We start from the raw sequence: 16,042 nt of genomic DNA on the forward strand, positions 1-16,042 counted from the left end.
AAGATAACACAATTATTTCAGGTCATTGCAAGTGCTGGGAAGAGCCGAGTGTGTTAAGCTCTTCAGCGGTGCAGGTTCCTGACACACACAGCCAAGCTTCACTCTGTTACCCATCTTAACTCCTGCCACGCCAAAGTCCTGTCAGTTAAATAGCCTAGTATCCTCAGCCCTGTTCCTCTAACATTAATATCCTCTGTCTGCTGCACCAAGTGGCTCCTCATGGACAATAGTATCGCTAATATCAGGTTCTAAATGTAACACAATATTCTAATTCTAGCTGTCTTCTGCCACCACAATAGTACTTAGTGCTTCACTCAGAAACACTGTTTACAGCAAAACAACGGTTTCTCCTTTCTGCTCTATTGCATATGGCAACAGCCTTCAAACAGGTTAGTTTAGTCTTCAGAATGGATGATTGTTTTTTAAAAAGCCCCTGATCATATACTATTGTGGTTTCTTTTGTCTACCGCGGGCCTTTTATTTAGCACACAGAGATTGTCATCTGTTTTAAAAAAAAAAAATCAATATGCTTTCTGAGATAACTGTGTAATAGAAGAATAAATAACACAGTACAGTGTGGGAAAAGAGAAACTATATGTCAAAGCAAGTGGAAGCATCTTAGGGAGGCCTTCATCCAGCAGTGGATCAATATAGACTGATGGTGATGAGATATATATATATTTTAATTGAGATATTGTCTTGTAAGCCATGACAATATTACATACTCTCTTCTAGCTAAGCAATATATACAAGTGTTAATCTGAAAGTATTACAGGATTCAAAATGTTTTTGGCTGTTGCTCTCCAGTATTTTTGAATCTAATTAAAACAAGTTATTTTGCCAAAAGCAAACACCGACCTGGGACAGAGGTAATTCAGAGAATGCATTTGAACTGAATTTAGGAGAAGGGTTACAAGGAACTGAGTGTGGCATTCACACTACGCTGTCCACAAAGAGTCTATTCTGAACTATGGTAGGAGACCACTTCCTGGAAAAATAGCACGGCATTAAACACGTTTTGGAGCCTCCCACCAGCAAGCACACAAATAACACAACCCGGCTTTCGTCCTTTGTGCAAGGAAGAGGCATGGCCGATTATAAGAAATGACAGGCGTATGTTAGTTTCTGTTTGACTGTTCAAATACAGTATATTGACTCACAAGAGAGGAAAAAGTGTATTTATGTATTTAATCTTTTGCTCTGATTTATCATGTACTTACCAAGCAGCTGTACCCCTCTGGTTAGTCCATAGACATCAATGAGGGCCCAGAGAGGTTCAGTGGTTCGCACTCCGCTGAAGAAAAGCATGGGGCTGGAATCATTGACTCGGTAGAAGACGCGGCCCTTCTTGTCTACCCAGAAGGCGATGATGTTGCCCTCATTGGCAAACTCCTCGGGCAGAGCCTTGGCCCAGAAGCCGCTCTGGGACACCAGGTCAGGGCAGGCGTACTTGGGCAGGCTGTCGGGGTTAATCCGGGACGGGTCCTTGGCAGTGAAGCCAAGCCGTAGAGCCCCACTCCAGCAGCACTGCTTCTTTGTGATCTGGGGAGAAGAACATGGACACACCCTGTAGCCCACCACTGGTTGAGAACAGCTGAAGTGAATCCAGAACTATGTTGCATAATACTGACAACCAATCTAAAACACCATGCCAGAGTAAAATGACAGGGAGAAAACCAACATGTTTAAAAACACCAAGCAAAAAACAGAGCACACACAAACAAAACAGATTTGGTAGCTACTTCCTGTTCATTTAGAGCAGTGGTTGGCAACCCTGGTCCTGGAGGGACAGTCTTTGTAGGCCCTTTAAGTCACCATCTGCTTACAAACATGAAACAGTGCTTTGGTAGAATTTTCACCAATTCACTGATTTTTCAATAGGATGCAATGTACAGTATCCGTGAAAATCTGTTTTTATTTATTTTCTTCTACTCAAAATCAATCCTCAGTTCATTCATGCAATAGAACCAGGTTCAACTGATTTGTCGGTTTAATTAAATAAAAACGTGTTTTCACTGCCAGTCTGTACTTCGCGTTTTTCGCCAACAAAGATCTTCCTTTAGGAAACTACATGCATAGGTGTCCCATCTTCTGCCCATGATGAGCAACAACAACCCATTTATTTCTTAACCAGTTTAAAAGTGTTTTGTTAAGCAAGGTGGAATGTATGAGATGACAATGATTGAGCAGTCATAAGCCACCAGTCCTTTTAGGAAGCTTGAGACAATGGGCATTGGATACCAATTGTGTACCTTAAGAACTGAACGTAATCAATTGTTATGTTTAAGTTCAGATAGACTTGATATACCTACATTTTTGACAGACGTGTAGAACAGTAGGCATTTGAATGTTTCCCTTTATTTAAACGTTAATAATAATAATATTATGGGAAGACATTAATGGTGTTACAGGCCATACATTCTGAGATTAGATTTGGTGCTTAATTTCTGAGCTCAGCCAAGAGGCAACATTGATAAGCTGTTCACTGTCACTGCACAAAGTGCTGAGCAATGTTGCTGATTTGATCAGGGGAGATTTTGGCTTTATTAGTTTATTTAGCAGACACCCTTCCCCAGGGCAATTTAGAGCAGTCACAGAAAACACTTCTAAACAGATTGACATAGTACAGTAAAGTACAAAATACAGTAATATACAATATGGTTGATGTGAACTAAACTACAAAATAAAGTGAAGTTACATCCATTATGCGTGCTGTAGACCAGGCATAATTATTAATATTACTTTTAGCGTTTCATAATTTCATAATTAATGAGAGATAAACAGCAAATTGTATTGTATAAATAATGGCAGACAAATAAAGACTAATACAAATGTGTTAGGACCCTTTATTACATGTATTTATTGCTGTGTAATGGGACTTAATTTGGAAACAGTGTAAATAATGCCCAATTAAAACGTTAATGTCTTTCCTTTAAAATACTGTCCTGTCAAAAAGTGTCCCTTTACCCATATGCTCACACTACTACTGAATGTAATTATAACCCAAGCTGCAGGGAAGACAGCTGTTTTCTTATCTGCTATCCGGAAACACTGAAGAACTCTCCTTTGGGGAATTTATAATAATTTTAAGTTTTAAAAGTTATTAAAAGTATCGAATGGAAAAAAAAAAAACACATACTTTACTTATAAACGCCTACTAATATTGGAAGACACACCAATCATTTTAGCAACTGCGCTGGATCCCCTTTAATTAATTAAAAGCATAAAGCCACAAATCTGACCTGATGCCTCCATCATGATGTCCTTACACCTCACTTGACAGTGCTGACTACTGGCTTTTCACTGTCTTGACACTGAGTGACTTGATTTATTTCTGGAGTGGAAACTTTCTAAGCCCCCATGGCACAAACAGCAACAGGTATAGTATAGCACGCCTGACACCGGGCAGTCAGACAGACAGTGGGGATTTACAAACAAATCTCTTTAGGGGATTGCAGTGGAGTTAAACCTCACAGCACGTACCTTGAGTCTGACCTGCTCGTAAAGCACCACAGGCCGGTTGCTGAAGGTTATGGCATTGCAGAAGCTGGCCTGCCTCTTGACAGCCTTTTGGGCCAGGTCCATGACAATCTGGGAGCCCTTGGCATTGGGGTGGAAGAGCAGGGGGCTGACCGGGAACCCCCCACATGGCTGGATGGGGAGGCAGCGCTTGGGCTTGTGATGACATCGATGAGAGGTGGCAGGGAACGGACCACCGAGAGAATCTAGAAAGAAGGGAACACATGGGTCAGCACAGTGGTCTTGAGCCTCACATAGTGTAACAGAACTTCATGTATTTCAGTTCTTTTTTTTTAATTTGTTTTCTACCTTCATTTAATCAGGAGAAGGTATACCTTGTCTTGGAAGGGGGGCATAAAACAGATGTAACTTAATAGTAATTCAGACTGTTCTTTATTTCTGACAAGCTCTTGTGTTTCAGGGTTAGCTTGAGCCACAGTAGTTCTTGCCTACCCTGAGCTATGAAAATGTGCTAAAAAAATCTGTTTAAATGATCTTGTGTTACAAGATTTCTTCCAATTGGACTCATGTTACAGATGTTTATCACGTTTTCGAAAGTGTCGGCCTTTACAATAAATCAAGCCGAGTGATCAAGCGCCTAGGTCCAATTTACTTAATCCAAGCGCCGATGAGTCATGTCTGCATGCTCTTGCTTTACGACCCTCTGGAGTTTGGAAAGTTGAATATGCTTGTATTTGTGCTTTTGGATCTGATCTTGAGTATGAATCAAGTGTAAACTAAAATAACAGACTACAGTGTGCCCCTGGCCATTTTTCTTCAAGGGAGAAAATAATCATTTGCTTCTTCCTTTTCCCCGGTGGAAATTATATATCCCCAAAGAGATGTTTTAAAACGCATTTCTTGGTGCTTGTACACATTTTTGCAGCTGTACGGAACAACATGAGGTAATTGTCTCATTTGGTCATCTCAAACACCCTTCTTTTTTATCTGCCAGTAAGTTCATTCAGCCTTCATCTGCACATGAATGTGTATAAAATACGGAGTATAAGGTCCTGGGTAAAGTAACACTGAAGGCACACAATGTCACATTCAGACTTTTGTACAAGGAGGATAGACGGACATGGTAGCATTTCAGGGCAAGTCTTAAACCACCAGATTGTATAGTTAATGTTCAATCTACAGATGTACAATACAATATGTTCTGGCTGAAATTCAGTGAGGAATTATGTACTGTTCCTGGCAAATTCTACAATAACTTCACCCAAGATGTTTGTGAACTAACTGTCTACTGCAAAATGTTAACCATTGTGCTAAGCCTAATAGCTTTCTTAAATAAAACAAAACATAACACTGTTAAATACTTAATTTCCTTATAACACTCCCAGAACTCCCAGTTCCTATCAAGTCTTTTTGTTTTGTATAGATAAAGAAAAACATAAATGTGTAAGTAGAAAGCATTAAGTCAGTTTGCTTTGCATTATTATTTGTACTCTGATTTGTATAACGATTTAGAAAAATAAAGAGCAATGTTTAGGATGTAAAGAGATGAATGCTGGAATTGACCAATTTGTCATTGTGTTCCTCACAGAATTCTTCACAGGTGGTGAAACAAGATGTCGTCATTTTTTTTTTTTTTTTTTTTTTTTTTTTAAACCTCCGTCTGCACCTACTCAATTACTGAATACATGAATGGATTCCCATTACCCACCTACATATCTTCAGTGTTGCCTAAATCCAGTCCATAAATATATTATTTCCACACACTGTCCTTAATGCTATAATGTATTTTGCAGGATTCAATTAAATGCTTTTGTACCAGCATAGCTAATTGAGTCTTCATGAGTCAAAGTGTTTCTTGAAAAGGCCATACATTGTTATTCCCTTAATTTCCATGTTTGCTTATGTTCATCAGGAGCTGGCTGTCTAACCCTCATTACAAATACACATGTAAATGTACAATAATTAAATATCCACCCACTATATTAAGGAATAGCCAATATGGGGAGAGAGACCTTACTACCCAACAAGTCAGTGCTGTCCACTATGTCTTTATTTCTGAGTTATGAAATGCAAAAACATTCAATATCGCAAAAGTTTTGTCATGTGTTCACGCTAACATTTTTCCCCCATATTACTAATAAGAATGTGAGAAATACAATATGAATGCCATTCTGACGGTCTTTCTTAAAGATTTACAGTTGTTAATTAGTCTAAGAATGTCATGCAGCCTCTACCATAAGAGTATCACTTAATCAGCTTAAAAAACATGTAACTGTTCCACAGTCCTACATTGTAGTCATAAATCCTTAAATGTCACTTTTGACTGCTATTTTATACAGTTTTCACCACTTTGATATGTTTTTCTAAAATACATAACCTCTGCATATTCTCCCTTTCTTCAATTCTCAGCCTCCACTCTAAACCAGTATGATACTGTATGTCAATTTTATGTATGTCTCCACTTATTTGCATATTTTATTGAGTAATACTTGCTTTGGACTTCTATTCCTTCCTACTGCTTTCTTTTCCATTGAATTCCTCAATATTAATTCACTTTGGAACAGCTTAGGATAACACTATCAGAATGTATCTAAAAATAGAATCCAGTGGTGGATTTTAATAACGATATAAGTGGTTTAAGACTCAAAGAAACAGAATATAGGGAATTCAATATCATGCCTAAAATATCTTCAGTAGGGTTGTACTTACACTACAGTACAATAAAATCTCTGAACAATAAATATGTCTTAAAACCTACTGAAGTGTACTCTAAGCAGATCGTCTTTTTTATTGTTCTTACTCCGGGAGTCCTTTCCCTCATTAAACTGATCCCACCCTGCATCAGCTCCTCAAGGCTCTGAGCCAGCTTGATATTTCATTTATGACTGCACAGCTTCAGCTTGCTACCGTGCAGGGCTCAGCGGCGGAGGCACACGCACAGGCCGGGGGAGCGGGCCTGGTCCCTGCGCCACGCTCCACACACAGGCCGCTGTGCCTTTAGAAGCTGGCAGGAGTGAGAGGCTGATGTTCACTTGTGGGTCTTGTCCCTAAGCCTCTCTCGCAATATGTTGTGGGTGTCACACAAACTTTTGAAAGCACTCATGTGTGAGACACTCGGGCTCACAGCCACAAGCATGATTTGTATGCACAATTTGTGCCCTCTCATAGGTTAAAGCCAAGTACACAGCCAGGCCCACGGGTCTCGCACCTCCAGCAGTGTTTCCCAGATGAATCACATGGATATAATGCTACTCTCCCAGCCCTGCCTAACATGCATTGCAACTCTGTACAAGGAGTTGCCACATACAGGCTTAGTGATTTCCCGGCAAGTCCCTGCAACCTTCCCCAGTCACCCACAGAACATAAAGATGTCTGTCAATCGCTTGAAAGTGTTCTGACTGTCCAGCCGTCTCCCGGAGAGGCGTGGCTAATGGTAGTAAAGGTCAAAAATAAACGTGTGCTACTGTAATTCTATAAAACAAATACTGACTTCAGACTTGAAATACTAAAGCCGGACTTGGTAAAAACTTGCTTATGCAAGATTAATGCCAAGTACAGCAGTGGAGTCTGCAGTTTTCCTGGTGAATTTCTATTGACTAATGCAGAGGAACAGTTGCACACATACTGAAGCCAGCCTAGAGAGCAGCGCTTCATTAGATGGACCTACTGTCTCACGTGCGTCTCTTATTGGTTTAGAAACCTGAGGAGCTTTTTAATTCCTTCACAGCTGGCTTGTTCAGATACATTTGTTTCTGCTGTCAGACTTTGCCAGTGTTCATAATCAGGGTTTCCAATTTAAAAGGCCAGGTCTGAAACTATTATAGAGACATGTTATATTCATTATTCATATTTTAATGCATTTTTTTTTTATGCATACACATGCAATGATTTGAACACTAATTGTGAGTGGCAGAAAAAAAAGCATTATGATGCAAGCTACGTTCCACCATTTTGGTAACGGCTGTCCAGAAGCGAATGTGTTCTATAAACTTCAAATGGAGTTTACAGCTGGAAAGTAGTTAAAGCCGGGAAACCAGGGAACTACTTCTGGGCCATTCACTGTCTGGGTTGGATTCTGTGTGGTTGGTAACCTATGATTCAGAATTTGACAGGATATTATTAACAGGCAGTATTTCCATTGCTTTACATACTCTAATACATAAAAGCATAATCAGCAACAATAGTGACATACCAGAATACGTGTTTCAAACTTAAAGTAGAATCTATTGTTGACACAGAACATTATATAGCACATATACACAGCCTTACTCCACTTCTGTAAAACACTATAGAAACCAAAAGCTCCAGAACCCGTTACCCTTCTCTAGAAAGTGCTACGGATTGCCTTTTCTATCAGTGTCTCAAACACTAAACACACAAAAATGCCACTTTGCCCGATGTTGCAACGATTTAACGAGTGTTTATGGATGTCATGTGAATCTCTCTCTAGGATTTACTTAGGATGAAAATATTACCAACACTGAAATGTGAAAGGAAAACAAAACCTAGTGAACCTTGTGCGAACACAGTGTATTTGTCACCTGCAGTACTTAAATATTTATCCAAGACGTGGTATGGCGTTGTGTTGGGTGGCAGCAGGATTTCACTGCTCTCCGACTGCTTTCCTTATTCAATTTGGTTTTCACTTTTCACCCTGAGCTCTTCAACAGAGACCATTATTCCTTGAAACAGGCCGTCTGGCAAAGCTGTAGAACAAGCTTTTCAAGCATGATTGTTTTCACTGGAATATCCTGTCATGGACTTTTTTTAAATGGCTGGGGGGGAGTTTTCTGAACTAACGTGTCTAATTGTGTTAATTATGAAGGGCCCTTTGTTACTCAGATACCAAATGCACCTCTTAACGCTTCTGGTAAATTGACAGATTTGTAAATGCACCTGGACTATAGAAACCAAATCCGAATAATAATTGAGAGTTCTTGTCTTTATACAGAAAGGGTGGGTTTAAAATCAACCCACAAACATACAGACACCTGATAATCTATTCTAAATGAGCAGTTCTAGAAACAGGTGTGCACCAGGTGTGCTAATTCCAGCTCCTGTAGTTCTGTCGTATCTAGATCACTTTCAGTTAATTCATTAATTAAATATTTTTTTATGCAAGTGTTCATATTTTAAATGCAAATTACAAATTGCTGATTAGGTGTCCACATTGCATAAGGGAATATAATCCTCACAAAATACCCTGTTATTTTTAGTCACAAAAACCAATTTGCAGGACTATTGAACCACTCTGAGGGAGTCATTTTCCAGTTTGAAGATTAAATGCAGCCATTGTTCTTGGTGTTCAGTATAAGCACATGCAACACAAGGGAGAAAGTCGCATCCTATTATGACCTTGAATCCTTTTTCTGCATCTACTGCCTGTCTTGGATTTCACAGGCTCAAACATTGCCAAACAATCTTATAACAAGCACCATGGAAATCGGGCTCCAAGAAGAGGTGTTTTGGTTTGGGTCTTCTCTGTACAGGGCCAGAAATGGAGTATAATTGCATGCAGACTGGGTGAATAGGCTTTTCTGCCCTGTTGCTTGTCAGCTATCTTCGCATCTCGAGACTCGTGCTCCTGTTGGCACACTTAACTGAATGTGTGAATAACATTGTTTGCATATGTATTCTTGTTCTTTATATGGCTTCCCTTATTTATAAACCGGCTGCCTCTTGCTGTGCGCTCGCTGTCAGATTAGAAATGTAGCACATTTGCTGAATGGCCTGCTTAGAGTTCATTCATCGACTATGCTTAATTTGTGAGCCGCTGAAGAGGCTGTCTATGCCAGCTGCCCACTGAATTCCTTTTTTTCGTCGCAAACAGATCTAGTCTAAATTTATGATTACAACAATGGACCTTTAATTTGCAAAGCATACATCCTGACACAGAGAGAAATGTATGTTCTGTTCTGCAGGTTACTTAGGTTTTTAACTGACTAATATAAAAGCAGTCTGATACATTTGTTTTTTTTATTGTTTTTCTTTTTCTTTCTTTTTTGATAAGAGTGGTGCATCATGTTCTGTTTTATTGAAATTGCTATGTCACAACTGCTTTAAGCTACTTTGACTAGATAATCCAACACAGCTCTCTGCCTTAGTCGAGCTACTTTTGCTGTCTTACTGAAGGATACTTGAAAAGCAGTCAGACAAAAAAGAGAAACAGGCTTTCATTAATGAATGCACGTTTATAAGGTCACACACAATTCTGATACAAGACAAATTCTCCTGCAAGAAACACAAGAAACATACTGCTCTCCTGTAGTGTTTCAGGTATAACATGTTTAAATTTTTTCTGTGACTTTTTTTTTTTAAAGGGGCAGCACGCCTAATGCAGTGCAGCCTGAAGAAATAGTCACCAATCCCTCCAGGATGACATGAACAAAAACTAAGGCTAGCTGTCAAGTGTATTCATGGAAAGATCTAACTAAACCGGCCTTGAACTCTCATGAGACCTTAATGTTCAGTAGTTCAGTTGTTTTCCCTATACATGTGCTAAACAACAACATGCTCTGTTTTCACTTTGGATGATGGAATAGGCAGGAGAATTTATTGTGATTGTCAATAGTGCTCTGCATTTTTGTGGTGCATCTGACTTTTCTAATGACATCATTAACTGAGATTCTGTCTATATGTCACGGTAAATGTGTGAAAATGGTAAATGTTATTTGGGTAGGTCATTGCTTTCTGGGTACTACACTTTGATAAAACGCTCATTATGTAATTGAATGGTTTTAGGAAGCATATGGGATTAACTGCTCTCAATTGGTTTCTTTCAAAATGCCAAAAGAAGCAAATACAATATAATGGCAATTTATTTTTCAGAATGACCTATACAAGTTGTTCAATATTCTTAGCAATACTCTTCACATGCTCTCAATGTAATTATCATTGGCATTTATTCAAAGATATTGTTTCTTTTTTTTGGGGGGGGGGTTACAAGAAGGGGGCAGGAGGTTTGGACTTGTTTTGGCAAGACGGCAGGCTCAGAAGATTTGTAAAAACTGTAGGTAATCGGTTTCCACGTAGATGGTGGCTTTAATATTATGCTGAACTTTAATACCCATTATGTACAGAAAGAGTCTTTTCACATTCTGACCTTATAATGATCCATATATTTCTTACTTTCAGAAAAATGAGTTGTGGGCTATAATTTAGATGCTTATCATCAAACAAATTCCTCAAGCCCTTACTTTGCTCATTATATGGATCTCTGCCATATTATAATGAGCACTTCAAACAGTAGAATTGTCCAATTCTCCCCACAAGATGTCTGTACCTGTGGTATGAATACCGGCCTTCTGGATGAGGGTCTGCACCAGGCTCTGCATGATGGAAGAGACCTAGCACCTGATACTGCAGTGTTTGTGTCTGCTCAAATTTGGTTTTGCTTTTGTTATGAATATTATCTCTAGGCTGCTCTTTTAACAAGGTTTTGCATATACAAAACAACCAATATGTAGACCTGTGTGTGTGTATACATCATCAGTTGTACAGAAACCAAACAGATAGCGGTAACCATGGAAATGCTTTTTTGTATTATGAATTGCTTCATGTTTGATATTACTTAATGTGTAGTCTTTACTGCTCATGCGTACTTATAGTAATGTAATTAGTTTGCATTTAGTGTATTGTATTGTTTTAGTACTTTTTCCACAGTTTCTCACTTGCATGCTGTTTTTAAGAAGTAAATGTAAAAAAAAAAAAAAAAAAGTCCATTATTGTCACAGCTACTTTAGCGTTGCATTTGCTACAAAATATAGGATATTTGGTCATGAATGCATACATTGAATCTTCGACCCAAACAAGCGGTAAGTACGTGCATGCTCTTTTCGATTCACTCCCACCATCAGGGGTGCTTCAATCCCTATGTAAACCTCTCCAAAAATAGCAATGGTCCTGTATCTTGTTCCTTACGTCACCCGTCTTATCCCAGTGCCATAACTGAGCCGGAGACCCGCAAAGACGAGGGCTTTGTGCGTGACTTGTGCGTCTTGCAGAAAGAGGCCCGATTCGTTTTGCAGATTACACGAATTCATCCAGATTCAAGTGTGAATAAACGAACCGCAAAGTTTAATTTTCACAGACCAAGTATTTCAATAAAACTGCAATATCCCTTTGGAAGACTATAGAGAATGACAGTTTATTAGCCCAGGATACAACAAGGCACACCTCATGACAACAAAGAGTCAATCGCCCATGCTGGAGTCCATTCAAGGGCGAGAACACAAGTGCATAACCTGGTCAAGTGACAATGGATCAGATTTAAATTACTTTTAAACTCATACAATCAGATTAAGAACATGTTGTAGACAGTCATGAATGTTAAATCACTGTTCGCATACGGCGACATACAGGCCTATTGATTGCTCTAGTATTTAATATTACTCCTGCTACACCCCCCTAACTATTATTATTATTAATAATAATAATAATAATAATAATAATACTGAAGTTCCTAGACATGGCCTTTCAACACCTGGCAACTAAAGCAGTACAATGGAGAGCTTCTCCTCAAGGCTGAAAACTACCCCATGCCCTCAGGATTGCAGACTGTTTTAGAAAAACACTAAATCACCAGAAAAAGATCAAGTCATCGATCTGAAAACCCCCTTTATGTAGGCTGCGAGAAACTTCGCTTTGCCCTGAAAATAAGACAAAGACTGACATGCACGACACAAATGCAGCCATAAACAAACACAACCGTGAAGGGGAAATGTGCCAAGAGAGCAGGGTCATAAATAACGATCATGTCAAAAAATAATCAAAATAATAATAATCACAAATGCATGATCGCTGTAGCAGAGCAAATACGTTTTCACAAATAACTTGGCTACACCACCGTGTTAAGTTCATTTCATCTTCCTCAACGTCAACTTGTCTGGGTCGATTGTACAATCAGCCTTGTTTTGCCTTGATTTACAAAACGCGTTTATATATCGCTGACCAGAAAGTGTCCCCTAAAATCGTGACAACAGACGCTCACGTTAGGGGGCATATATTGTAGCTTTGGTAATAATCCCATCTGGCTGGCATGGGCATTATTGTTTTGTTGCACTATATACTAATATTATGATAACCCTTCAGCTGGCATGGTTTTCCAACACATCTCCCCGTAACTACCCTGACCATATTCCTTACCGTACAAGGTATTTCGGGTTATCTGGCCTCCCATGGCACAATTCAAGGTGAGACCTCTCCTGTCCCCTCTGTAAGAGCTCAGTAAGGATCACAATCCCACATGGACAGCATTGTATGTCACAGTCCCGGGTTTGGGGGTCTTTCCCGACACAGAGAGGCAGCGGCAGAGCCCGTTCACTCCCCATTCACTCCCCATTCAGTGTGCGCGTCCCGCCGCCAGCTCCGGCGAGACCACAGTGACCTGAGCGCCAGGGCGGAGCGTTTGCAAGCTGTTTAATACAATCGCTGCCATTCTTGCACATTTGCACTAACGGGAAGCAAACGGGGAAAAAAAAAAAAAAAAAAAGGCAAATATGCGGTCTCATACAGGCTGGATCGCAGGACTTTTACTACGATGTGTAAGTTAAATATGCGGAGGAAAGACGGACGCTGAATCGGCCACGTACCATATGCTCCCCCGATACTCCGCAGGTCCTTATCATAGGGACCCGTTGTCTGACTGGGGGGTTTATTGTCAGTTTCCAAAAAAACAACAAAAAACATCATATACACCTTTTTTCCCTCGGCCCATGCTAAAATGTCTTACCTTTTCTTTTTCTTAATCTTTACAAGTCCAGTGCTTGTAAATATTATTGTAGTGTATGACGAGATATGATTTAACATGTAATCTCTTGCAGTTTATACACTTCAACAGATTTCACATTTCAAACAACGCACGCATATGTTTTGAAGGATTACAAGGATGGGGTCTGTGATACAGTGACAGAAATGTGTCTTGTTTTTCAGAACAAATTCCTGTTTTCCAGTCATGATGAAATACAACACAATTTTGGGACTTTTCAGTTTGTGTTTATTGTTCAACTACAAAAAGTTTGTATGTTTGTGAGCAATGAGGGTGTTGCTAGTTTTGTCTTCATAATGAAACAAAATATAAAGATTAAAGGGTCAGATATGATCCAGGTGTCAAATCCGCAGGTGAACTCATTAGACCATCAGGTGTCAAGGAAGCCATAAAGATAACAAATACCACCTCAATTAAGAAGCATGAACTGACATATTCCTGTATAGCAGTGAAATCTGTCATATTAGCTCGTTTTTTGTTTGGCCTTTACAATTTTGGGATGTCCAAAACTAGGCTTGTAAATATGATTAAAAACAGGATTTTACATCTTCATAAATAATGCTTGTTTATTCTACTTAAAAAGAAACCAATGCGCAAACAGAAAAACAAACACTTAAATACCATTTTGTGAATAATTAACTACTTAAGCCACCAGTGCAGACTTGTGTCATAGCTGAATATATTCAACAAATCAAAGTCTCATAAGCATTATGGTAATGGCCACACTGATGATCAGTCCCTGGCTCCCTGTGTGCCTGTGCATTAAGCAGAGTCAAGGTCACGACTGAATGATATTAAATGCCATCAAAGTGATGAATACCAGATTCTGTGATTATTTAAAATCTGTGCATCTGTTGAGTTAAGAAATAATAAGTTCAAGGCCTGAAACAGGAAAATTATTAATTAAAAGGATTATCATTCTGTGCCGAAGAGCAGTTAAACACGTTCCCTGCTCTTGTTAAAAATTCACAGTAAACAAAACAAAACACACTGTAATGCCCTGTTGTTTGAGATGCACTGATATAGTGAACTTGTCTGGGGTCTGCAGGGCTTTCTTTCATCTTTCCATTTGTACTAAGAAAACAATGGTTGGGGATTGAATTTTAAAGCTTCCTTGACCCTACTGGTATACATGTGTCAGAATCTTCTCTCTCGCTTTTGTGCAGGAAGAAAAAAAATCAATAACAATACTATTTACTTCATATAATATGTCCCCATTGTGCAAAGCCTGTGTTGTTATTGGTCTAGACAGGCATAGGACAAATATAAAATAGGAATATTGTACCTCTGAATATTACATTTAATCTTAAATCAACAGTGGTTACATTTTTCCATAATAAATGTTTCTAGTACGGTAGAGTTGAGACTCCGAGAGAGAATTGTCATTAGCTCTGAATGCTCTTGCGTATGTTTCAGTAAAGTACATTGATCCGAAAGCTAAAAATCCGGTTAGTGTTGAGTTGCATTGTGCTCTCTGCAGTGTCTCATGTCAGCTGAAAGGTTCCCGCATAAGTAGACCTGAATTAAAGGTGATTCTTTAATCAGTGTTAAATGCATGATCCTGATCACAGTATTCAACTGTATTTGCAGCATATCTTTCAGTAATGAAAATATTTAAAGCCGGAAAGCTCACAGGCTACTGTGGTAGAGTGTGGATCACACAGGGGCAATACCATCCAGTGACTCCCAATACACATATCTGTACTACAGCTTTCCAATTTGTTTGTTATTGATTAACAAGGTAGAGCTCTGATAAACAGTGCCCGGCTGTGGATAACTGGAACACAGCCAAACGGCTAACAGGCTTTTCTCCCCTGTTGCAGCTGCTGTTTTATATCAGATCTTTTTTCTGTTCTTCTTTGTCTTAGGTGGGTCTCGGCACCACTGGATGATATGGGATGCCTTCCTTACCTCCCTTCCCTTCTGCATCCGCCATTCACTATTCATGTCCTGATTTTGTGTGTGCCTTTGGCGGAGGAATAGTGTGACTCTAGAAAGCCAAGGGGTTTGACCTTGAATGTCAACACTTCTGCCGAATGACCTAGCAGCTTCTGTTCGCCCTCGGTGGTCGGTGCGTGCCACAGAGGGTTTACCTTTCTGTAAACCAGGATTGGAGATTGTGCCGGAAGGACTCTAGCCTGCAATGTTAGCTCACAGCACCATTAGCACTCATTTGACTTTTACGGGGATGCAAGTGCTTGAACAAGGGATCCCCCAGGCTATGAAAACTCGTGTCTGTTGGTTATAGATTTTCTCTAAATATAGAACTCCCTTTCATTTATTCTTTCCCCCACCCTGCATCTAAGTACATTCCCACGTTGTTAGTATCCATACAATTTAAGAAGACGGAAGACCAAGAAAAGGTTACTTTTACAAACCTATCTATACTCTGTGGCTTTTAACTCTTGCCATTTTTCCCTAGTGCAACAGCTTGTCTGTGCCTGTAACTCAAATTCCCTGTGTCAGCCTTGCTACGAAGTGCTTTGATACTGTCTTGGGGTTTTTAAACATGGGTGGTGCTGATTTCAAACAGCCTTCGACTCTCTCCCTGTGATAGACAGAAGCCTAACATCTTATGTGTTTGCATTTCTAGAAATAGATCTTGCAGTATTGGGACCGTCAAGCTAAAATTGTTCATATCACTTCAATAGACAGCAGAAGGACATGCTGACCTCTCAGTCTCTCTCTGGAAAACGCTACCCCCTGACCTGTGATCGGACACTTCAGATGTTCATTTGTGTCTCATCTGCCGCAGTTCTGAATTGGTAGGACAGTTGGAAATATCAGTTTGATGTT

At 39.5% G+C, this 16,042-nt stretch overlaps 1 protein-coding gene across 1 annotated transcript in view; it reads right to left on the reverse strand.

The window, feature by feature from the left end:
* Positions 1–12,815, reverse strand: part of neurl1aa (neuralized E3 ubiquitin protein ligase 1Aa) — a 46,706-nt gene extending 33,891 nt beyond the window's left edge. Inside the window, exons 1-3 of the mRNA XM_066693167.1 lie at positions 12,625–12,815; positions 3,484–3,725; positions 1,221–1,542 (exon numbers count right to left, since the gene is read on the reverse strand). Of these exons, the coding sequence (XP_066549264.1) occupies positions 1,221–1,542; positions 3,484–3,725; positions 12,625–12,658 (598 nt within the window). The 5' untranslated portion in view covers positions 12,659–12,815. The remainder of the gene's footprint in view (positions 1–1,220; positions 1,543–3,483; positions 3,726–12,624) is intronic.
* Between the last annotated feature and the right edge of the window lie 3,227 nt (positions 12,816–16,042).

Source organism: Amia ocellicauda, chromosome 20 (assembly GCF_036373705.1).
Source record: "Amia ocellicauda isolate fAmiCal2 chromosome 20, fAmiCal2.hap1, whole genome shotgun sequence".
NCBI classification, from domain to species: domain Eukaryota; kingdom Metazoa; phylum Chordata; class Actinopteri; order Amiiformes; family Amiidae; genus Amia; species Amia ocellicauda.